Here is a 22,677-nt window from a genome sequence, read left to right as displayed (position 1 = left end):
TGCGTGCGTGTGTGTTTGTGTGCGCCCTGTGTGTGAGTGTCCTTTGTGTAGCCCCTCGGGTTTGACATGTGAATTGTGGAAACGTAAATATGTAGCGTAACACAGCGTTTTGATTAGAGTTGTCTTTGTTTTGATTGAGTTATTGCCGTTTTGTATTACCATTACCACCCCGAGTTTATATAACTTCCTGTTAACGGTCTTCGTTGTGCGTTTGAGTTTGTGTTTGTGTTCATTTCTGCACCTTCGTTAAGACCATATCGTTTACAGCGTTTTGTTTTTGGTTCAAGTTTGCTAGCAGGAAGTAATTCGTACTTCGTCACTGGGAGCTCTTCAGATCTCATTTCATCATCTGCTTCATCATAGCCACACGAAACATACACCCCACATTATTCAGTCATATTCACATCATCTCTGGCTATTTAATATATTTAGTGCTTTGATCATTCGTTTATAAGCTGCTTCTTATGTGCATACCATCCATCTATCTTCTTCCACATCACCAATGAAATAATGACTGCAGAAATGCCAACTTCTCGACTCATTAGATGTCATATCATGCGATGTCATATCTGTATCTAACTCTGTCTACTCGTGCATAAGTATGTAAAGGTCCTCCAGCCTGTATATTTAGATAGTAATTCTGTACTTTGTTTCGTTGTTGATCATGTGAACGTGTCTTAGACGATCTGTTAAGCAAAATAAAACCGCCCAAAAGCGAATCGCACTAATGGCGGCCCTCGTGGCCATGTTTCTCTCTCTTTTCTTTCCCACAAAATATCTCGAACCATGTTTATTTGTATCTTCTATATTCGAAATGCAGATACCTTATTTACTGTCAAATGGAAGAATTTCAAATGGAAGCCTCCAGACAATTGGCCAAATTGCAGGGCCACTAAACAATCCGCACGAACCAAAGAACTCGAAAACGAAAATGAATAATAATCAAAAGTCAAACGGGATTCATACTGATTTGTTGTTTAGCCAAGCTGATAAGATGATACGATAATAACTATAGGGAGAGAACAATAACTGGAGCACAGCGCTAGTCATTTCGTCATTACGAATAGTTGATAGATCCACCCCAGGATAGTCACACATCCGAGTAGTAGCCGTACATGTAATCATACCACAATATTATAAAGCTTTAGGCATCGAACTAGGAACGCACACGTCAAAAACAAAACCAGTGTCCAAGCTTTGCATATCCGATATCGAAATTATAACGATACTCTCCGCGAGGAGCGCTTAACGTTGCATTTACTTAGGTTGATTTACAAGTCGAATCGAGCATTTAATGTAGTAGAAATCTAGGGTTAAGGCTATACGTCAATGTAATCGAGGAGGGAATTGAAATGTGTATGTATTTCAGATATAATCAATTGTTACGCCTAAGATAGAGCATTGCAAATGCCCGAACACACACCCTTCCACATGAGCGTCTTTCGTCACTAGGCCGAAACACACAAGTTCCCTGTGATACTGATGCTGTTTTCTGAGCTCGGTTAGACAGCCACTGAACGCACAATGGAACCCTAAAGACCAATTACATAACCACACACTCGCACACAGGTCCATGAACGAACACATACACATCTACATTTCCGTGGTTAGATGATATAGTTCATGTTTGGTGTTGCATACTGTGAAGCGTTTTGATTGAGTTTCGCCCTGCGGTATCGAGTCTGCCATGGCCAAGGTTCCAAAGAGTATGCTCCTAAAAATGAAATTTTGTTGACATGGCTTGCTTATTGCGTATGGCTGTATCAAATATTTGCTTGCATATTTCTGGGCAACAAAAATGCGGAATCGAGAATTCTGGAGCTGGAGATTTGACCGCAGGGCTGTAGCTCCTCTAAGTTAATTTCTTTAAGAAGTCGTTTGTTTGGTTTTGCAATTTTGCAACTACAGTGTCAATTGTAAGTAAAACTTGCTTACTAAGTAGACTATCTCTCTCTATTTCTCAAACACACACACACATACTCGAAAACATACGCAGACAACCGAAAACCAGTTCTATGTATGTGTTATCAATGTTTTTAAGTAGCTTGAACTAGTCTAATCGTTGTCAACTAAATAAGTACCACTGCATACAAATACCTTAACGATACTACATATGTGTGATTGGAATTGTAAGGCTTAAACAAAAACGACAATTTTTATGGCTGCTGGTTTCGTGTCTGTTAGCAATGCTATTCTTTTTTCAAGTTACTTTTACTTTCTAGTTTCTATTCTTTCGGGGGTTTTTCACTCACCATAGATCTTTGATTTCATTGTTGTTTTACGCTACGTGTAGTTAATTGTGCCATGGCGAATACAAATCAAAATAAAAGTAACTCTCTAACATTGATTAATCAAATTCTTTCGTCTTTGTCCCGTTTCTTTTTCCATATTTCCTATACTCGATCCACTCTCTTTTGCTTTCACCTCCGTATGTTTCCCTTCAATTTCGTAATTTGGTAATCGAATCGACGGCTTGTTGTTGTTGCTAACTCTGCTTGATTGTCTAACACGATTACCAACACAACAACAACCATACCGACAACAACTCAACAACACAATCAACAACAACTCAACAACACGAATATGAAACCACTTTCTGTGTGTGTATGTGTGCCTGCCTTGCCTGCTTTCTCTCTCTCTGTCTCTGTATCGCTATCTCCGCCGCTCTGCCTGACCGCCCGCACTCCATGTACTCCAATTTGAAATCTCGAAAACTCCACACTCCCGTTATCTGCCGTCTGTGTCCTGTCTTCAATGTGCTGCCTGCCTGCCTGCCCATGAAAATCGAAAACACATGCACATCCAAACCCATCCACAACATGATATATGCGCCCGTGAACCCACAACACCCACACACACACACACACACGCATACGACCTATGCAAAAATTCGCAAATCGAAATTGCCATGTTTGTTGTGTAGAGCGACTCTGGGTCAGGGCATCCGTTCCGGTTGCGGCGTAGTGCCTCTAACGGGACCCGGCGGACTGCAGCACTATGCCACAACAGATCGCCGCTCGAGCGGCAACCTCAGGGTAAGTACTTCAAACTAATAACATAGCTAGTTATAGCCAATTATGTCTTGAATACAATAATCGTCTGCCAGTCGACAAACAATATTGCTGTATCCCTAGCCTGAATTGACGTGAAGCTTTTGTTGTCGCTCGGTGTCTGTGTCATAAATTATTTAAATCCCTAAGAGGTGGCTTCAGCAAGTGTTCTCATATCACTGGGAGCATGTTTTCACAGGCTTTCATCCAAATTGAAAATTCAATTTATGATGGGTTGCCTTTGCAGCCTGTATTGACTGTAATTTACACTCCAAGGTGTCTACAAAGTATGTGATAAATTCTGAGTTGAGATAAAGGACATTCAAGGATGTTACAATATGTAATAGAAAATTCAATGGCTATCCAAAGATGGCTTTGTATTGATATTTTCAGACAAAAATATCGTTGTCTGCTTTTGGTCAGTTTACAACGAATAAGTCCGTAAGGATATGTTAAATATTTAAGCTCTACTCATCACAATTAAATAATTAATATGTCTATAATAATAAAAATATTTCATATATCAGACAACCTTAGCATGCATTATGTATAATTACTGACTTGTAAAATAATTATAGTTCCTAAGTCACCTAACAACAGGAAAAGTTTCATGACAGTTCCTAAGAGTTCCCGTTGCCGGCAAAAGCTTAGGATTTGAAACAAGTGCTCCTGCGCAAATTAAAACTATTAATATTTTGTTCTTTTCATTTATTTTACTAAACAGATTTCGGCATGGAAAGGATCTCAGGTGAGTTGGCACTTCATTCACTCAAGGAGCCCATTTCAATATTTGTATTTCCGTTTGCAGAGCTCCCTCTCTAAAGCCTTTCGGTTTAACAGCAAACCACATCGCACCGGGGACCGCAGCTCCTTTGGGAACTCCACCTCCCCAACGCCTTCGTACAGCAGCAGCGAGGGTGGCGGAGGAATATACGCAACCATAGGCCACCAGTATCCGAATCCGCACACCAATCTCCAGCAGCAGCAGCACTACCATCACTTCCTGCCGCCGCCGACGACGGCCCCACCGCCAATTCCCTCGGCTGGGGGCATCTATAGTCATGGTCCGCCGCCTGGTCATCGGGTGAGCGCTCCGCCAGTTGGAGGGGTACTGGATGCGGTGTCCACCGACCCACAAATGCTCTACGAGCAGAGTCGACGGCGCGTGAAGAGCATCAGCGATATTGGGGCCTCGACGAGTGTGGGCAGTGTGGGAGCCTGCAGTCTGGGTGGCATATCGGCCTCATCGGAGTCCCCTGAATAAGAGTGAAAAGCTAGCTAGATAGGATTACAACTACCACTACCAAAGATACTCAGCTGTACTCCCGCATGAAAATCCCTTCCACCCCCCTCCATACATAACCCATTTACCCTTCCAGTTGCATTTGAGCTTAGAATCTACAAGCAAACTCAATTATATTCAAGTCAGTGTCAGACCCACCTACAAGATACAAGCATTCAGCAGATACAGATACATATGCGTCAAGTAATACAAGATAAGCGAGTAATCATTTGATCAAATCAGATAGAACTTCGAACTATATGCTAAACGTAAATAACAACATAATATATTGTGTAGACTAAGCCCCAATCGCAGGCAAGAGAAGTAAGGATCGAATCGAATCAAACACTCCACCCCAACTCAAACCAACTGCATTAGTCTAATCAATCGCATATATGTAATTCTAATTGTAATTGTAACTGTAAAGATAGCTCTAAACCGATTTAAAAGTGAGAGGCAGATTGCGTGAAGCTACTATACTCACTGAATTATAAGCCGATGTAGGCACTGGAGATGCGATTGCAATTTAGATAAATTGAAATTATTTTGTAACCGAAACTATCGTAGCTAAGCAAATGGAAACGGAAACTATTGAATTAAATTTGATAAGCCGCAACATGCGGCACTTTGTAAATTATGATAAGCCATAAGCAACGTTCAATATCGCATGGTAATGGTAAAATCCGAAACAGAATCAAATATATGGTAAACACAAACGCACTCCCCGAAAAACCCTCGCACAACCAAAGAAAGTCAGTCAGCCTGCTTTATCCGCCAATCAATCAGTATCGAAGAATCCCCGAGAGGGTATCATTAAGCTGACCAATTTAACTGTAGACCTATGACGAAGAAAACTATCGAATAAACCCATGATCAAAACTCTGTTGTAAACGGAAGAGTCTTTATTGTGTACGGGAAGATGCCGCTCGCTAGATGAGCAGCACCTCAACATATTGCATTCTCTCGACTCCAAAACATTTCACATTCACCGAGAGTCGCTGTGCCTCCTGTGTGCTTTGTGGTTCGGTGCATCTGCGGGAAGATTTCGTGGATTTTTCCATCTCCTCCAGCCGCTCGGATTGCTAGCGTCGATCGTTGTCGTTATCGTTCCGAGGACGTCGCGTTGTGTGCGGACGACCCTTGGGCTCCGGATTGGGTTCCGCCAGGGCTAAAGTGCCCAGACTGCCGATGAGTCCGAGGATGCCAAACACCAGGAACAAACTAAGCCACTTCATCTCGCGATCGCTATGTCGAGTTATCACCAGTTTAACACAAACTGCTGAAAGATCCGCCTGGAATCGAACGTTTTATGGCCTGGCGCCCAGAAGATCGGCGACGATCTGCATTCTAATGAGGGAAACTGCCGTCAACATCGTTTACCATTGCCAGTAGTTTATGTTCGCAGATCGGCCAGATATCGCCGCAAATTGAGTTGTAAATCCAGCGCGAAAAATGGGCGGACATACATTTAGGTAATTAGCTCCACCGAACAATTGTTCCCATTACAATTGAATCGCAGTCACATCTTACTGTGAGACCCGTAATTAAAAACGAATGGGTTTTCGGACGATTGCGAATCGAAAATATATTTCTATATATTTTTGGGGTAAATATTTGACAAATTTCGAGCTTCCCTCCTTGTTCTTGTATACATTATGTGCAATAGAAGGCAAATTTTTGCCATTTTTAGATCTAGGACAACCATATGCGATTGGTACAAATTGATTACTTGGTAGAGTGACAAAATAAAGCGAGTTTTCACGAAAGCAAACATTTGAATACACGGACAAATTGACTTCAAGAAACTATGTATACGATGACTTCTCAAGGTTGGTAGTTACAATATAAAATAATCGAGCACTTATCAAAAGTGCATTCACGATATCCCACTAATATGGCGAACGAACTGCTAAAACTATAATTTACAAATATCACAAAAAGCTGGCTTTTGGGAGGTCCAGTCAGAATCTCCATCTATCCGCGATGACCGGCGGACTCAGGCTCATGTTTTGCTGGAAAACCTGGCAGAGCTCATTCATCTCCCGCTCCCTTTGCAGCTCCTCGCGCACTTGATGCCACATGGACTCGAATCCATTGTCGTAGGACGCCATCGAGGCATCGCCCTCGCAGGAGCTGTCTTCAAAAATAAAGGAGTACTCCATCTGGTAGTCGCACATTTTCGGGTCTTGTAGTTCAAAGCTGCAAGACAGAGAATTTCAAATTGTTAGCTATCGATTGGAAAGTGCTGTCTTTTGGCGCCAGCTATCGATTCGGCGGGTTCTTATCAAACGAAAGACCAGACCAGCTGATTTCATTTATATACAGAATGTCGCGGAAGAATGTCTTAGGTTTGATCAACACGATCGTGGCCAACTCGTAAGTTTTGACATTTTATAACTGATTTCAAGAGATTTAAATAAAGTGTGTTCTGATAGCTGCAAATGCCCCGCCCACTCGCATAACTATGGCTCAGCAGTTCCAACCGCCTCCCAAACGGGTCTCATGGAATACGCCTTCGAGGTAAGTAGCAAAACCTTGGACTTTGGAGCACCTCCAGATAGTAGATTCTGATCTTCAGACAGGTGGTCATACCCTGGACCAGATAATACTATCTTAATATACTTAATCATCCCAATAGAAGTCTATAAGATTTTAAATACCTTTAACATTACATTTTTCTTATGGTAAATATTTTTGGTATATAACAAATTCTAATTCAAATTTGGTCAAATGTATTGAAAAACAGATGTCAGCCTCGACTGTTCGATTCGGACCCGGAGTAAGTGCCGAAGTGGGAGCCGATCTTCGCAACTTGGGAGCTCGGAAGGTTTGTTTGGTCACGGATAAAAATGTGGCGCAGTTGTCCTCTGTGAAAGTTGCCTTGGATTCTCTGGCTCGTAATGGCATCAACTACGAAGTCTATGATGAAACCCGGGTGGAGCCCACGGATGGGAGCATGTGGCATGCCGTGGAGTTTGCGCGCGGCAAGGAGTTCGATGCATTTCTGGCCATCGGAGGAGGATCGGCCATGGATACAGCCAAAGCAGCTAATCTTTTTAGTAGTGATCCGAATGCAGAGTTTTTGGATTATGTGAACTGCCCAATTGGCAAAGGCAAGGAGGTGAGGTCTTCGTTTTACAATTAGTACCTTTAATACCACTTGAATTTCATTTAGATATCCGTAAAACTGAAGCCCCTGATTGCGATGCCCACCACTTCGGGAACTGGTTCCGAAACCACTGGAGTAGCTATATTTGATTACAAAAAGTTGCATGCCAAAACTGGGATTTCCAGCAAGTTCCTCAAACCTACTTTGGGTAAAAAAACGTAACTCCTTTAAGTAATTTATGCACCTAACTTCGCAATATCTTATCCCAGCTGTGATTGATCCTCTGCACACCCTATCCCAGCCGGAACGTGTAATGACTTTCGCCGGCTTTGATGTGTTCTGTCATGCCCTGGAGAGTTTCACGGCGGTGGATTACAGGGAGCGCGGTCCGGCGCCCAGTGATCCCAGCTTAAGACCCACCTACCAGGGCAGGAATCCAGTGTCGGATGTGTGGGCACGATTCGCCTTGGAGACGATAAGGAAAAACTTTGTGAACGCCATTTACCAGCCTGATAACCTGGAAGCCCGATCCCAGATGCACCTGGCTTCCACGATGGCTGGCGTGGGATTTGGTAATGCCGGAGTGCACCTGTGTCATGGCCTTTCCTACCCTATTTCTGGAAATGTGAGGGACTACAAGCCAAAGGGCTACTCCGCGGATCACTCTCTTATTCCACACGGCCTATCCGTGGTGATCAGTGCTCCGGCGGTCTTTGAGTTCACTGCTCCAGCTTGTCCGGATCGGCATTTGGAGGCTGCCCAGTTGCTGGGCGCAGAAGTGCGAGGTGTCCAAAAAGCAGACGCCGGTCGTCTTTTGGCGGACACTGTACGCGGTTTTATGCAACGCGCGGGCATAGAAAATGGCCTCCGAGAGCTGGGATTCTCTAGCAGCGATATACCCGCCTTGGTGGAGGGAACCCTTCCCCAGGAAAGGATCACTAAGCTAGCACCCAGGGCCCAGACGCATGAAAACCTCTCGCAACTCTTCGAGAACTCCATGGAGGTCTATTAATTTGAAGCCAAAACTTACCCACGCTCAACTTGTTCTCTTGAAGAAAAAATGTTAAACTAACGGATCTTCGTTTAATATCTGACCGTACTTGAGCTTTCGAAATTCCAATTTTTTTAAAGCGCATAAATAGCTTAGAGTGGACCACTTATTTTTGGGTGGACTTATGTATATACGAAAAATACCATTACAAAAAATATACAGAATCACTGGAAATTTGATGCCCTGCATGATTTTTGTTTACTCTATGTTCTTTGGGGCAATTGATCTTATGTATATTCAGCATTATTTTGTGGCCTCTTCTTTGGCCTGCTCTTCGTTCGTCATCTACTCAGTTTGATTTCCCAATTTGAAGGAAGAAGACCGACGCTGGGATCAAAAATACTATAATATAAGATATTAATATTATATCATAAAAATCATATATCAAATCGTACAGAATAGATGCTCCAAACAAAGCTTGTAATATTTGAAATTATAATATATTGTAGACTTAAACATGTTCAACTTTAAGTTTGAGTACTCCTTCATGTTCGAATCCTCCGGATGTGAGGGTAAATTCCTAGGGATGCCCTACGACGGGGAGTTCGAGGCAATGTGGCAGCAGATCGGCGACGAACTCCGTTCCAGACATAATCGGTTCTTGGGCATGCCGTTCGATAGTGGATTTGAACGGATGTGGCGGCAGGTCAGAGAGGAACTGAAACGGGATCGGGAAGATAACGAATTCGCACTCTGTTTCCAGCGGAATTTGAGAATCTACGTAAAGGAGGAAGGGGATGTCGGCCAACTTGAGTCTTTTTTTGAACGCAGATAAAATATATTCAATTTTATTGAAAGGCATGTTATTGTTTAAAGTACGTATGCATGTATGTATGTCTATTAAGTATGCATTGTAAAGATTACGATCGGTTTGGTTAAAATAATTTATTGTTTTCGGAATTGGTTTCAATGTCGAATAGGTCAAGGGGTTACTTGCCTTCGATTGGAAAAAAGATAATAAAAAAGTCTTAACATAGTTTACGCATTAATTATTTCTCTCATCTCTTGATCAGATTAAAAATCAGACGTCATTCTAGGGAGTCTCCTAGCCGTTTGCTACACAGACCCACATCTAAAACTCTTACTACTTTCTGTTCTTCGCTTCTCGTTTCTTGTTCCTGACTTGATGCTCAGTTTAGAAACCTTAATGTGTTTAAGTAATTTTCGCTCGGTTTGAATTTTGGCAAAATGGCACTAAATCTTCAAGTTGTTCCCGGATATGGATTAATTGGATATAGGTTGTGGACAGAGGTTTGATAAATTGCAAGGCCGTTGCTTTCGAAACGGTTGCTAATCAAACGCGTTCTCTGAAAACCCACCTCTGCTGTTGCCAAGGACCTTTGACTGGTCTTAACAGTATTAGATGGTACAGGATATTTCAAGGATAAAGGATTTTGTCAAAGATTTATTCTCTCTCTTTCAATCTCTTATTTGGATTCAAGTATTTTTTAGTTGTTGCTTTGTTTCCTCGCACTTTCGCTAATACTTTTAACTGCCACCTACTGTTCCTTCTCCTATTTCTTACATTCTTGTGCTTGTGTGTAGTCAATTGTCTGATGTGATTTTCCACTTTTTCAACTATCAATATACTTATAAATTAGAAAAACAGCGCAACTCGTTCGACTTCCGCGGCCACCGGCCCGGAACTGCTGATTCTAGGTGGACTTAGACCTGATTGATGGGCGCGTATCGGTGCACCTTTGGCTGCTTCAGATGCTTGGGCTCCTTCTGCTCCTTGCTGGTTGGCTTCACGATGTCCTCGCTCAACTTCTGGTATACGAACGAGTTCTTTGAGGCCAGCAGCGCCATGCGATAGCGCTCGCCGCGCTTGCGCAGCACCACGTAGATCACTCGGGCGATGGACAGCACAATCATCAGCAGGCAGAAGGATACGACGATCAGTGGGACCACCAGGTCGTAGGATAGTTCGCCGTGGAAGATCATCTTCTCGGTGTACTCATCCGACTCCTCGCTTTCGCTGTCGAAGCCCAGTTTCTCTGAGGAGATAAACTATACGATTAGTATACATTCCATAAACGAATTATTGGCTAAAACTTACCCAGCAGGAATTTATCACGTTTCTCCTGAGACATGTCTACTTCCTCCGCGCGGATAATATCGGTCCACACGACTGGCTTCGTTTCCGTGTTCACGAATGTGTTGGCATCGGCCTTGGCCTTGGCATTCTTCTTGGCCTCCTGGAAGCGATCATCATCGTTGTTGTCGTCATCATCGTCCTCATCATCGTCATCATCCTCCTCACTGTCATAGTCACTGCTGTCCTCCTCCTTATCCTCGCCGCCATTGTTCAGGTTCTCTTCCTCAGCATCTTCCTCAGGCTTCGCGGTCTCAGTATTGACTGATCCCTTCATGATCTTCTGCATACTGCTCAGCCTGCTCTTGTCCAGCACACTCTTGTCCAGGACACTCAGCAATTTAGCCTCATCCTCGTCCAGTTTCTTCTCGCTTTCCTTCAGACGCTTCTCTAGTTTGGCTTCGGCACTGTCGGCCTTCTTTTCGTCCAAGAGATCTGATCCTTCGGCATGCTTGCACACCTCGTGGGCCAAAGACGACCAACCGGCCTGAGCCTGAGTCTCCAGCTGGACAATGGTGGCATCGTCCTCCAGATTAGCCAGCACGGGCAGACGCCTGGGAGTCATCTGCATCTGCAGAGTGACGTAGCTGATGAACTCCTGGAAGTCGCGAGTGCACTTCAACGGATTGTTGGTGATATCCAGGGAGCGCAGGTTCTTGAAGCTCTTTACATCCTCGGAAGAGATCTTCTTGATCAAATTTCCAGAGGCGTTGAAGCTGCGCAGGCTGTCAAAGATTTTGTAACCCACACCCAAGTCGCGATCGGAGAGCAGGGTGGTAAGCTCGCAGTCATTGACGTCCAGGGATCGTAGTTGGTGCAGCGGCAGGAAGAGCCGGACGGACAAGCGGCTAAAGGGATTTCCAGCCATACTGAGCTTAGTCAGCTCTCCGTTGTCCATGAAGATCAGATCGTCCATGCGGGTGATCAGGTTGTTGCTCAGATCCAAGTCAATCAGCTTGTGCAGTCCAGTGAAAATCTCGCGCGGCAAATGATTAATGTTATTCCAGGCCAACTTCAAGGTGGTCAAATGCGGCATTGTTGAGAAGGCCTTGTGTCCCAGTGGACCGATGGCGCAATTGGAAATATCCAGGTAGTAGACGGTGAACTCACCACTGTAGCTCAGGAAGCCATCGGTGGGCAACTGACTCAGGCGAGGATTGTCGTTCAAACGGATCACATCCAACTCAGAGTTCTTAAAGAACAGCATTCCCGAGATCTGGTCCAGATCGTTGATCGACAAATCGATGTGGCGCAGGTTCTTCAAAGTAAGGAACGAGTCCGGTTGAATCTTCTTAATGCCATTGCCCTTGAGGTTCAGGTTGGTCAGACCGGGCATCTTGTCGAACATGCTGTGGTGCACTTGGACAATCGAGTTAAAGCTCAAGTCCAGCTGCTGCAGATCCTTGGTGCCAAAGTGCAGATCGCCATTGAAGGTATTGTACTTCAGGTGCAGTATGGACAGGGTGGTGCCATTGAAGATATCGCGGGGCAGTTCAGTCAGCGAGTTGTAAGACAGATCCAATTCTTCCAGAAGAGTAACCTTCTCAAAGGCCTTCTCGGGCAGTTTCTTGAGACTGTTCTGGCTCAAGTTGATGTAGACGACATTGGATAGCTGGGAGAAGGCCTTGGGATTCAACTCCATAAGATTGTTGCGCGAGAAGTCCAGCTCCTCAATGCTGGAAGACTGCAAAATTATAATTGATTAGCTGGATTTCAAGGTAAAGGTTTTTGTATTGACTCACCTTCAGAAGATAGTGAATGCTGGACATCACACTCAAGTCGTTACCCGAAATGGTCAGCATACGCAGTTTCTTGTTTCCAACAAAGGTATCGGGATTGATGATGGCCAAACCAACATCCGTCAAGTTAACAGCGTACAGCTCGTTCAGTCCGTGGAAGGCCTCGGCGTGCAGGTACTCCAAGGTGCAGTTGGCGATCTTAATAGAAGCCACGTTCTTAAGACCCAGATTCTGGAAGAAGTTGGGTCCCATCAGGATGGGGTACTTAGGACCCACATTGGTCACAACCAAATCCGTAATGTCAGAGCCAAACTTCTGAATGCCCATGTCAAGTCTGCTGCAGGTGGCCACCAGATAGCTATTAACATTCCGGGCACACTGGCAGAATCTAGGACAAGGCACGTCCTCGCTGAAGACGACTTCCTCATCATCGGTCAAAAGGTCGTCAGCGTCATCGTCCTCGTCATCATCATCATCCAGGTTCTCGTCGTAATCATATTGAGAGTCGCTGTCGATATCGTTAGTGCTCTCTTTGGTCTTTTGGTCGTTGGTCTTGATCTATAAAGTACGTAAACGTAAATTTTTGAATATAAGGATGATAGGCGAAGTATACCTTGGACTTCGAGATGGTGGCATCCACAATGGGCTGCAGCTTGGGGTTGCTCTTTGCCTTCTTGGGACTGGTGGAGGTCGTGTCCGTCTCCTCATCGAAATAGTTGTAATCATCATCGTACGCATAGTATTCGCTATCGTCGGTATCGGTGGAGTTCTTCTCCCCGGCGGTGACGGTGGTATTGAGCATCTTGTTGAAGTGCGGATCATCAGCCAAAGCCTGGCTGTGCTTGGCCGCCTCCATCAGATCCTTGAGGGCCTCCTCGCTGAGGGACTTCTCGGTGCCGGCGGACGTTGTTTTCTTTGTGGGGCTCTTGGTGGTCGTTTCCACGGGTAAATCCTTTACCTTGGGGGTGGAGATCTTGGGCAGACTCTCGGCCGGGCTCACATCCTCTCCGGAGTTCAGCTCGTTTTCCGTCAGATCGTCATGAATGAAGTGGATCTTGGGGCCCACGGTATTTGAGTGGCTGGCGTGGATGAGTGCCAGGGTAAAGGCTAGCAGCAGGACTAGCCTGCAAGTCGACTGGCGACTCATTTTCCTGTAGATGGGCAAACTGAAATGGTCCAAGAAAGTCAGTGTTGTACAGTTTTGGCCACTTATGAGAAAATGAAACAACAGACGACTCACACCTTATCGCCTTATCTTATCGCTAATTGCTGGAGCCAGATAAGTATATATGCGTTTATTGAATCAACAACATTCTGGGGAAGTGGCCGAGCTCATGGCTGGCCTCAGAATACACACGCTGTGGCACCTATTTCCTCCAAAATCACCGATCTGCATGACGAAATGGTGAGCCATGTTGACTGCCCCAATTAGCACTTTGGCACCCGGAGAGTTGACATCATTTCGCATGCTAATTTAGTAGGTACACCACAGTCGAATCCACGAATTTCCAAATGTTTGCTTATCGTTTAATGGCATTTGTTTTGCACCCCATATGAATCGCATGCGTATTTTGAACTTGTTACGCAGAATCCGATCAAGTCGAGAATCGCTGACTCTCAATCTCGTTTCGAGTTGGTCTGTCATCAGCTGGAGCTTGTTTATTTGAGTTTTAGTTTGCTTGCCCTTTGATTGCACGCGACTGGTTTTGATACCCTAACTTAACGATTGGGTAATCACATTGGGCTTTTTGGAATCGATTCGATCTGGGGGAATCCCCACGGAGCGTTTCTTGACGCCAATTAAGAACTCGTTTGCCAGCTCGCTGGTTCTAAGAAATTCTCAAAACCAGACTGAAAACTCGACGCTGTCCAGGTCTCTTATGCAATTTATGTCGTTTTGGAATGCATATTCCAACCATTCGATGCGGATTCCATGGCGGATGGCCCTATTGAAAGACCGCCTGTGTTTGCCTTCGTTTTCATGGCAAGGCAAACACATAATTCGAGACTGTTGCTCGCCGAGTGGTAAACAAAGAGCTTTGGGTATTATTGCTTTTCGTAACCAGGCAAACGACCCGGGATCGCGAGAGATCCGACTCCGCCAGCAAAGTGTAAAATACAAAATGCGCAGTTAAGGCGGCCAGAATAGATCGCATTTATCCAGCCAATACACAGTATGGCGGCTATGGGAACATATGTGCGCACATATCGTATGTTAGAGCGTTTCATTAGACCCCACAGCAAACCGCTTAGCCAGCTCCGCGTTGCGAGTGGGTGTCAGGTTGACTGGGAGCTTGCCACAAGCGCGAAGGGAAAACTGCAGTCTCGAGATCGCATTAAACGTGTTTAGGTCGCTCGGCTAACACATTTCATCGAGACACGAAAGACAGCGGTTTTTGGCTGGCTTGAAATTGGCTTTGGCTTTAGCTTTGGCCAAGGCGCCGCCGACACTCCGACCATAATTAATTCCATTTCTGTCATTGCAGCGATATATGTATATATGGATATACATGTATATACATATATGTCTGTATACACAGATGTCCGCTTGAACTGGGCTATACGAGGGTAGACTCTGTTCAAGTTTAGAGAGAAACCGGTAACTGGCACTGGCACTGGCCATACTTGTACATGTATGCAAATACGTTTTCCACTCGGAAATTCGTGAGTCAGCCAATTCATCATATTACCGCGACTATCTACAGCTGTAAAGATTAGACTAGTCGGGGGATATATCCTATCGGTAGGCCCCATCCCTCCATTGATCTGTCTCCCCCGCCAGTAAATAAAAATCTATAACTGAGTGCTTTGTAGTGTCGTGCATCTAATTAACGTCCAGCTAATGGGGAAATGCTTTCCTGAAACTGTTTCTAGAACACTTTGACATTCGATCGAGATAAACCCTGATCTGGCCCTGTCATACTTAATGGCCCCGTACTTAACGTAACCCGATACGGAAACACTTTGGATCGTTTCGTTTAAAGGCACACTTCCCCAGAGTATCAGAGTATCGCCTAACAAACTGATCTCGAGTCTTGATACAAGCCACGATTTGGTTAAACGTAAACCTCTATTCAATTTATTAGTATATTTTGCTTTGGCTCCATTGGTTGTCTTTCGGCGATTATCAACTGGTTCACAGACGGTTGGCATGTGGTCGGTTTTGTCAACAGATTAGAATTATAAACGCTTCCCATGAGACCTGCCAACCCACATTTACGTATCAAGTTACCCAGAAATGTCATGTGGATTGGAGAGCAGATGGGGCCCGGTTATCAAATTGTGCATGGGTGCGTCGCCGATCGGAAATTGGAAACTGGGTGCGACCCTTGGCCAGTCAATATACAAAGTATAGGCCCGAAAAAGATCTGCATTCCTCTGGGTAGAGAGATCCCGTTGATTAGCAAGGTTGGCTAATTAACCTCGAACTCAGGTAGTTTCGCCTTGATTCCGTCTTACGATCAACACAAATGTGTCTCTGGCAAATACCAAGAAATACCCAAAATAATGCGATCATGAGTCTGTGTGCGTGGGCAGATAATAATTGAGATGTATGGGTAAAAATAGCTGGCGTTAACAGGAAGTGAAACGAGAGAAACGGACGTGTAGGTAGAATATTGAATTTTTTAGGGAACTCATGTGTTCCCTTTAAAGGATATCGATTCATGGGAAGAGTGGAGCGACAGGCGAAACGGAAATGCCTCAGCTGATGCCTTCATTAGGGTGGCTCAAGCCAATTTCATCCGGCTTCAAATCTGCGGATCACGACATCGTCAAATTTGTTGACCGATTCATTAGCATCACGAGTTGCTGGTGATTTTGACGATTTACGATTGTTATTTCTGCTAGAAAATAAACCACTGGCCAACTGCTCAGATATAAAATTTCCATCTATATATCAAAGTGTATCCCATTCGGTTGAAGCCATTTCGGAGTATAATTTCTGCAACGTTAATTTTTTGCAGCCAAGCAGCCGGTACAATGGACAAAATTGCCCAAGGCGTGCACATAAAAAATAAACACAAAAGTATAAAAAATGCCGACATTTGACCACACAGACTAACACGCAGTTGGCACAAAAGGGGGAAACTGTTGGCTCAGAAAGATGGCCAGACTGGTTTTTGGCTGGAAACTGCCACTCGAACTCGCAGCAGATGTGTGAGCCAAGTTAGCCCGGTGGCAGCCAAAAGTCAGGCAGATGACTTTACCAGTTACGAAAAATTCTCGCTAAAAGCCATTTCAATTCGCTCAAACTCAAACATTTCGAAAGGGAATTTCTAAATAATAACCGATGGTGTCACGTTCGAGTTGCTTGAACTCTGCGCACCGAATGTGCTCTATTACAATCAAAATAAAGTCGTTAATGTTTACGTAAATAGTTTAATCGCAATGACACTTTGTAGTGTCTAGTCAGTACATATTGTCCGTAATTCTATTTGTTGTATATAGTGAGAAGTGTCATAATCAATTAAAATTGCTATTCGACTATAGGAAATCGATTAGCTTATCTAAGAAGGTCACTGGAGCTTAAAAGAGTAGCGTACTTGCCAAGTCGGCAAACTAATTAAACTTCAGGGTAAAATTTTGCAGCAGCTGCAAGTTCTTGTGAGCGAAACGACATTTCTCAGTTAAGACCTTTTCAAAATTTATCGCGAAGTAATGCCTTCTGATCGATCGGAATTAAAATTGCACCTTGTCCGCTGAATTTTAGCCGATAAAGTGCACTTGTTGTCATCTGAGGGAATTCCCTGCATGGGAATTCAGTGATTACAACTCCATAAATTGATTTCAGCCATTCGGATCCGAGTTTTATGCCTGCTTCCTTGCCTTGCCTGCAATTGCCCTTTGTTTGGATCGATCGGTGCTCCCTATATATAGCCCTGAATCTGAAGCAGGAAGCCTTCCATAAATTAAGAAGTTAAGGAGGCGGTGCAAATGAGAAACCGGCTTTCACCTGGCGGGGGCGGTTCATTAGCGATATCTGTATCGGATTTCGATCACAGCTTCCGATTTTTAGAGTGCCGGATAACTCGATTCTAGAAGTCTGGCTGTGGCACGACTTTCTGCCCCCAGCTGACAAGCTGGAAAGCGCTTTTCATTGTGCTTAGTCGCCGGAAACCTGATTTGTTTACCCAGCCGAGTGTGATTTAAAAAAAAACCGACCTTTTTGCACTAAACTTTGCACTCGAACGAGGCTTTGTTTCCAATAACAAAAGCGTTCCGCCATCACGTATTGGTTATCGGTCGAACGAGCGTTTCCAGAGACAAATGCCTGGAATTGTCAACCCGTTGAGCCATCTATATATTTATTAAGTGTCGAGTGTTAAGCGGCTAGAACTCGACACAGAGTATTGAAAGGCACTGATCGCGACTGTCAAAAGGCCTGCAATCAGCGCTTACACTCATCAAGTAAAGGAATTAACAAAGAACAGTTTTGCTTGCCATTGGTAAGACTACAATGAAAATACACTCTAGGTGGGGATAAAGGAAAGCTCAAAAGTGTCCACTTCCGTTACCTGTTAAACTATTCCTAATTAGACATTTGTTGGTTCTACATAATATTTACGTTTGGTTTTGGTTTTTTTGCAGCATTTATCGCTTAAATTAAGGGCTGGAATGACTGCATTTGGGCCTCCACCAACGTAGTTGGCCACGTTCCATGTGGCAGGCCGCATTCCGAGCCTCAAAACGGCTTGCACAGCACGTAAGCACACTCCTCTGAGTCACTTTTAGCCAAGTCTCTCTGCATTTCATTAGCCCGGGCACATGGGCATATATGTAGCCAAGTCCAATGCGAGACCCTGAACCCAAACTTTGAGGCTGTGAAATCGGCTTAAGATCTGGAGATCTTGAGTTATGGTCAGGCCAATGCAGATCAAGGCAATCCCGCAAAGAGGTTCAGCGTCCAACGCCCCAAATGCTGGGTTCCAATGTACAATTGCAGAAGTGGAGAAAGTTGCAGTCGCGCAGAATAGGGCCACAACACTTACTCAGTTGTCAGCTGGTTTCGTTTAGTTTGGTACCATCGATGACTAATGTTTTATGGCAGGAATTGATTAATGCTAATGCCACTTTGTCTGACTGTCAGGCTTGATCGATTAGATTCAGGGTTAAGGTAAAAAGTCAACGCAATGTGGGTGCGAAATATGCGAGCCGAGCGTCACGCTCAATTGATCAGCGAACAAGCGCCGATGGAGAATTCCATTTGGCTTTCCCTTGGCGGCATAGGCATCCAAATCCCATTCATATGACATCATTGTTGGCCAAAGCTGTTAAAATACAACAACCTGGATCGTTAAATCACTCTCGAAATAGTTTACCCAGCGCTGTTTTCGTATGGCAATCATGTGCCAAATAAAAACTTCTAAGTGAGCCAGAGCAAGGCGGAGACATTGCGCATACGCCACATGTGCCGACACTTAAGTTCTGTGTAAGACACGGCTCTAAACCAAGTTTACCCACACACCCAGTTGATCGCAAATGTTTGGCTGGCCACTTAAGCCCAGCTCCAACTCAAACTACGGCTGTCCATAAAAGATTCATAATTCGCCCTCCTCGGCGTAGACGTAGATCCATAGAGCCATACGTCCAAAACCCGTACTCCGACCAATTACCAGCCATGAAACCAGAAACAGCTAAAGCAGAGAGTGCTGTGACCTCATTAACTCTCAACTGGCCCGTGTTTGCTTTGGGCTCTTTATCTGTATAATACGGAGGTACGGAGCTATGGAGCTATGGAGCTATGGAGCTATGGTGGTTCCTATGGGCGGCCGGCTTATGTAGCGATTAGATAATGCCTGAGTGAATTCATCAGCCATCAGCTAGCAGCCAACTGGCGACAGCTTGACACACTGCACACCACTGCCGATCCTGCCACAGATCGAAAGCCCTTCCTAAGAACCAAGTCGCAGTCAAGTCGAGCTGGGGCGAAAATTAGCATTCGAAATCGTTTTCCAGGAATTCACAGTGCACTCCTCCGAACTGGTTGATTACGTCTGGAAAACCGAGTCGCACCTCAAAATCAAATGAACGCGTGTGTTTATTGCCCAGATCTTGGTAAATTATTTGTGTGCGATGTACATTTCATTTAAATTCCAGCTTCGTGCTCTGCTCGCCCAGTCAACGGAGATGGTTATAAAAGCGGCGAGCATTAAAATTGAAAATCGTTTGGAACTGGTTCTGAATTATGCATAGAAATAAATAATTTATATTTAGAGAATATTTCGTAGTTTTCGTCTTTGATTAATTGGGCGATACTACAGGAAGCTTTCAAAGCCGATTAAAAACGAGTTGTTATGCCCTTTAGACGGGCAGATCGGTTCCAACTGGGTTTATGGCTTAAACCAATACTCTGTTTGCCCACCGCCCGCCGTAAAGTGTGTGGTATATGCAAACTACGATCATGGTCGAACCTAAACTATATAGATTTATCTCTCCGACTGTGACAGTTGAGCGTGTTGTGTTTTTGCAGCAGAGCGTTGAGTTTGTTATGAAGGTGACTTCTTTTTTGAGCAAATGCATTACCGGTTTTTCAGCCCCTTTCCCTCTCGTTTTTCCCCTGATCACTTATACTTACTTATACTAATGCGCACGAATACATACACAGGTGTAATCTTATCTACCTGGTGACTCTTGTTGTTGTTGTGAAAAGCAAACGCGTTAACTGTTTTTTCCCCGACTGTTTGGCTTTCCCAGTGCATTTGCCTTAACTTGGCTTAAACGCTTTCGGTTTTTCGGAGTATTTGGGGCAGGGAAGTTAATTTGGCTCGACTGATAAGCCAGTGGTGGTAGGTGAGCCGAAAATATGATCGCTTTGCTTGCAGAATTTATCGAGATAATTGCGACTCGGATTTTAAATTTATATGTCACCACGGCACAGCACCCATACACTCGCACACACAACACACACATACAGGAGCAGCTGCAGTTGGCGTATCTGTGTGTGAGAGTTTCGGTATGTTTTCTGAGATACAGATACGCCAGGTAAAACATTCTCAGGTAGCAGATACGCTCATGCACACACACACTTGCAGCGACGGAAAGATACGCTCAGAGAGCAAGACAACTGCTGGACTGCAGGGGGGTCACTAGCGTTATCCCACTCCCACTCACTCACTGAGTGACGAAATATTAACCCTCGCTTGCACTGCACTTTTTTTCCAGTGAAATCCCCTCCCCTTCAAAAACACCAAAACTCCGACTCTCGGACTAAAGATACGATCCGATGCCCGAAATCCAGATCGGCACGAGTGGAAACTCACCTTATGAGCGGTCTGCTTGCAGACAACTTTTCTCAAAGTGAAGCGGGGTAATCCAAATATTGGTTTTTGATCGCTGGAAGAAACACACAAACTTTATTGGATTTGGCCGACACTACGATTGCTATAATCAATTCGGCACTTTTCTATGCTTTACGACTTGGGACGCTAATCACGTGCTCGTCTGATGATTTCTATGGCTTGTTTTGCTTTACCGAGTCGATTGATCGTGGGATCGCTTTCTAGTCTAGCGCGTATTCAACACCTGTTGAAGTTCAAAACTCAACTGAGAGTTCCCACTTGTTGAAGATAGTGATGTTAGTCAGTATCGATACATAAGGCATCGACGTTTTCAACGATACTCATCGAAGTTGTTGTTATATCGATGTGTCAACGAGTTTTTATAGTGCGGAGACTTCAAATAATTATAAAACAATTAAACTCCTTTCGGCTTTCAGTAGAAACATTGATGTTTTTCTGCTTCCGTGAAAATAGCATGTTAAAAAATCAACTGAAAATACAAATTATAATATAGATAATATAACGTACTTCGAGAACAATAGTCCGTGTTTTACAGCTGCCATCCCGAATTATACACCATAACCTGTAAGTGGTGCTGTAAATAGGCGGTAGATGTCGCTACAAATTAAGTAAATTGGTGTAGACAGAATGTAATGTAAGATAAATGTCGCCGAATTTAGTGTTAAAAACTTTTTGTTGCCTATCTAAGAGGCGTTTGTAATTTACGCATAAAAAATCTTTGAATTGCTTGTTTGTTCACAGTTGTGTTACTTGTTAAGCCAATTTAAAAACGTGTTTCATCACCATTTTCTAGTGTAGGAAGCTGAATATATTTATAATATTTGTGTTAACATTTTCTCTCGGAAGCTAAGGAGATGTGCGATATTCCCTTTTGAACGAGCGATCCCAAACTGCCAAAATCGAATCGCGAATAAATGAAAGTCCGCTGCCAAAATTGGTAACTGGTCAACACGGCGTCTGGATGCAGTTATTGTAGCAGTTGTGGCATTTGTAGTTGTTGCTGTTGCCGCTGTCACGAAAACGTCAGAGTTTTCAGCCTCGGCCTCCGAATGTCTGACTGTCTTTTGTATCTTTTTGCCAGTTGACAAAACATGCGCCTGCGCAGTTTTCGCCTTCACATTGAATATTTTCTTGTGAAAAATCTCAGCTTTGTGTTCAGTGGGCTCGCTGTTTTTGTTGTCCCAGGAGCGTAGTGAAAAGGATATCCCGGTGAGCTTGATATGAAAATGTATATAAATATAGCACAAATTTAATAAATTAATATATTGTTATGTCTCTCATATATGAGCTTATAAAAGCTTATGAAACTCCCCTTTGGTATGTAACCCCATTGCATTCCGCCACTGGATTGGGCATGCATAATATCGCAGCAAATCGAAAACGAAATTCAATGAGGAACGCAGTTTGCGATGCCAGCACCAAATGCAGCAATCCGCCGCCACTTGGGCGCTGATCGATCTGTGCAGCAGTGAAGCTCCAGAGGATCGGCTTGGATGGATGAAGACCAGTCGATGATGATGGCGTTGAATGGCGACCATTTGATTTGTGCGTGCCTGGCATCGCAAGAAGATTGACGTGATGGAGACCCCCAATGGCAGCGATCCTTTAGGTGGATTCTGCCAACTGGTATAGGCCAGGAACTCCCATCGCCGAAGTTGACCTTGACCCAGCTAAACGCTGCAACGGTAAAGTCTGGCTAGATGCCTAGACAATGCGCTGATGTTCCGACAAACCTGTTTTGCATAGAGAAACATATAAATATAAGTGTGAGTTTTATGATTTTAACGACTCACTGGAACCACTGCAGTCATTGGATTAAAGTTTATAAATTCTTAAAATTGTGAGATACAAATTTTAAATTATTCTTAAAACCTAGAGATATCATTCTAGCTGGGTAATGTTTTCTCTGTATGATCGAGAGGGAGCACTGCGACCAATTTGGTTGGAGCGGCCTTCGCTGAATCCCACCTCGTCGAGCATTCCCATTTCCGATTCCCGCTAAAAAGTTGGCCAGAACTTGGTGGCCTGATTACCATGAAGCTGAAGCTGCA

At 44.2% G+C, this 22,677-nt stretch overlaps 6 protein-coding genes and 1 long non-coding RNA gene across 12 annotated transcripts in view; 4 read left to right on the top strand and 3 right to left on the bottom strand.

The window, feature by feature from the left end:
• Nucleotides 1-5,223, top strand: part of LOC6615515 (kazrin) — a 37,410-nt gene extending 32,187 nt beyond the window's left edge. For 4 of the 6 annotated variants that reach the window (XM_032715032.1, XM_032715034.1, XM_032715033.1 and 1 more), the window contains 3 exons: nt 2,924-3,035; nt 3,775-3,798; nt 3,859-5,223. In XM_032715032.1, the coding sequence (XP_032570923.1) occupies nt 2,924-3,035; nt 3,775-3,798; nt 3,859-4,314 (592 nt within the window). In that variant the 3' untranslated portion in view covers nt 4,315-5,223. Of the gene's footprint in view, nt 1-820; nt 1,357-2,923; nt 3,036-3,774; nt 3,799-3,858 lie in introns of those variants that run through there. The other 2 variants (XR_004361331.1, XM_032715035.1) reach the window with 2 other exon arrangements.
• LOC6615514 lies at nt 5,213-5,631 on the bottom strand. Its single transcript, XM_002039857.2, has one exon. It carries the CDS (start codon nt 5,565-5,567, stop codon nt 5,415-5,417), a length of 153 nt encoding a protein of 50 aa, XP_002039893.1. The 5' UTR covers nt 5,568-5,631; the 3' UTR covers nt 5,213-5,414.
• A 263-nt stretch (nt 5,632-5,894) lies between these two features.
• Nucleotides 5,895-8,599, bottom strand: LOC6615513. Its single transcript, XM_032717077.1, has 2 exons — nt 8,472-8,599; nt 5,895-6,531 (listed from the first exon to the last, which is right to left on the bottom strand). Exon 2 carries the CDS (start codon nt 6,507-6,509, stop codon nt 6,294-6,296), a length of 216 nt encoding a protein of 71 aa, XP_032572968.1. The 5' UTR covers nt 6,510-6,531; nt 8,472-8,599; the 3' UTR covers nt 5,895-6,293.
• On the top strand, nt 6,605-8,666 carry LOC6615512 (probable hydroxyacid-oxoacid transhydrogenase, mitochondrial). The gene is made up of 5 exons (XM_002039855.2): nt 6,605-6,708; nt 6,768-6,852; nt 7,079-7,453; nt 7,508-7,649; nt 7,711-8,666. The coding sequence occupies exons 1-5, from the start codon at nt 6,659-6,661 to the stop codon at nt 8,451-8,453; spliced, it is 1,395 nt and encodes a 464-aa protein (XP_002039891.1). The 5' UTR covers nt 6,605-6,658; the 3' UTR covers nt 8,454-8,666.
• Nucleotides 8,667-8,759: 93 nt separating this feature from the next.
• LOC116800689 lies at nt 8,760-9,716 on the top strand. The gene has a single exon (XM_032717076.1). The coding sequence runs from the start codon at nt 8,950-8,952 to the stop codon at nt 9,265-9,267; it is 318 nt and encodes a 105-aa protein (XP_032572967.1). The 5' UTR covers nt 8,760-8,949; the 3' UTR covers nt 9,268-9,716.
• LOC6615511 lies at nt 9,363-20,884 on the bottom strand. Its single transcript, XM_032717074.1, has 6 exons — nt 20,800-20,884; nt 20,588-20,660; nt 12,940-13,492; nt 12,330-12,884; nt 10,552-12,271; nt 9,363-10,489 (listed from the first exon to the last, which is right to left on the bottom strand). The coding sequence occupies exons 3-6, from the start codon at nt 13,471-13,473 to the stop codon at nt 10,158-10,160; spliced, it is 3,141 nt and encodes a 1,046-aa protein (XP_032572965.1). The 5' UTR covers nt 13,474-13,492; nt 20,588-20,660; nt 20,800-20,884; the 3' UTR covers nt 9,363-10,157.
• Nucleotides 17,655-19,545, top strand: LOC116800690. Its single transcript, XR_004361558.1, has 2 exons — nt 17,655-17,773; nt 17,916-19,545. It is a non-coding gene; the product is annotated as an uncharacterized LOC116800690 (long non-coding RNA).
• Nucleotides 20,885-22,677: the final 1,793 nt, after the last annotated feature.

This window comes from Drosophila sechellia, chromosome 2R (genome assembly GCF_004382195.2).
Source record: "Drosophila sechellia strain sech25 chromosome 2R, ASM438219v1, whole genome shotgun sequence".
In the NCBI taxonomy this organism is placed as follows: Eukaryota; Metazoa; Arthropoda; class Insecta; order Diptera; family Drosophilidae; genus Drosophila; species Drosophila sechellia.
The sequence above is the reverse complement of the archived record's forward strand: the minus strand, read 5'-3'. Positions and strand labels throughout refer to the sequence as shown.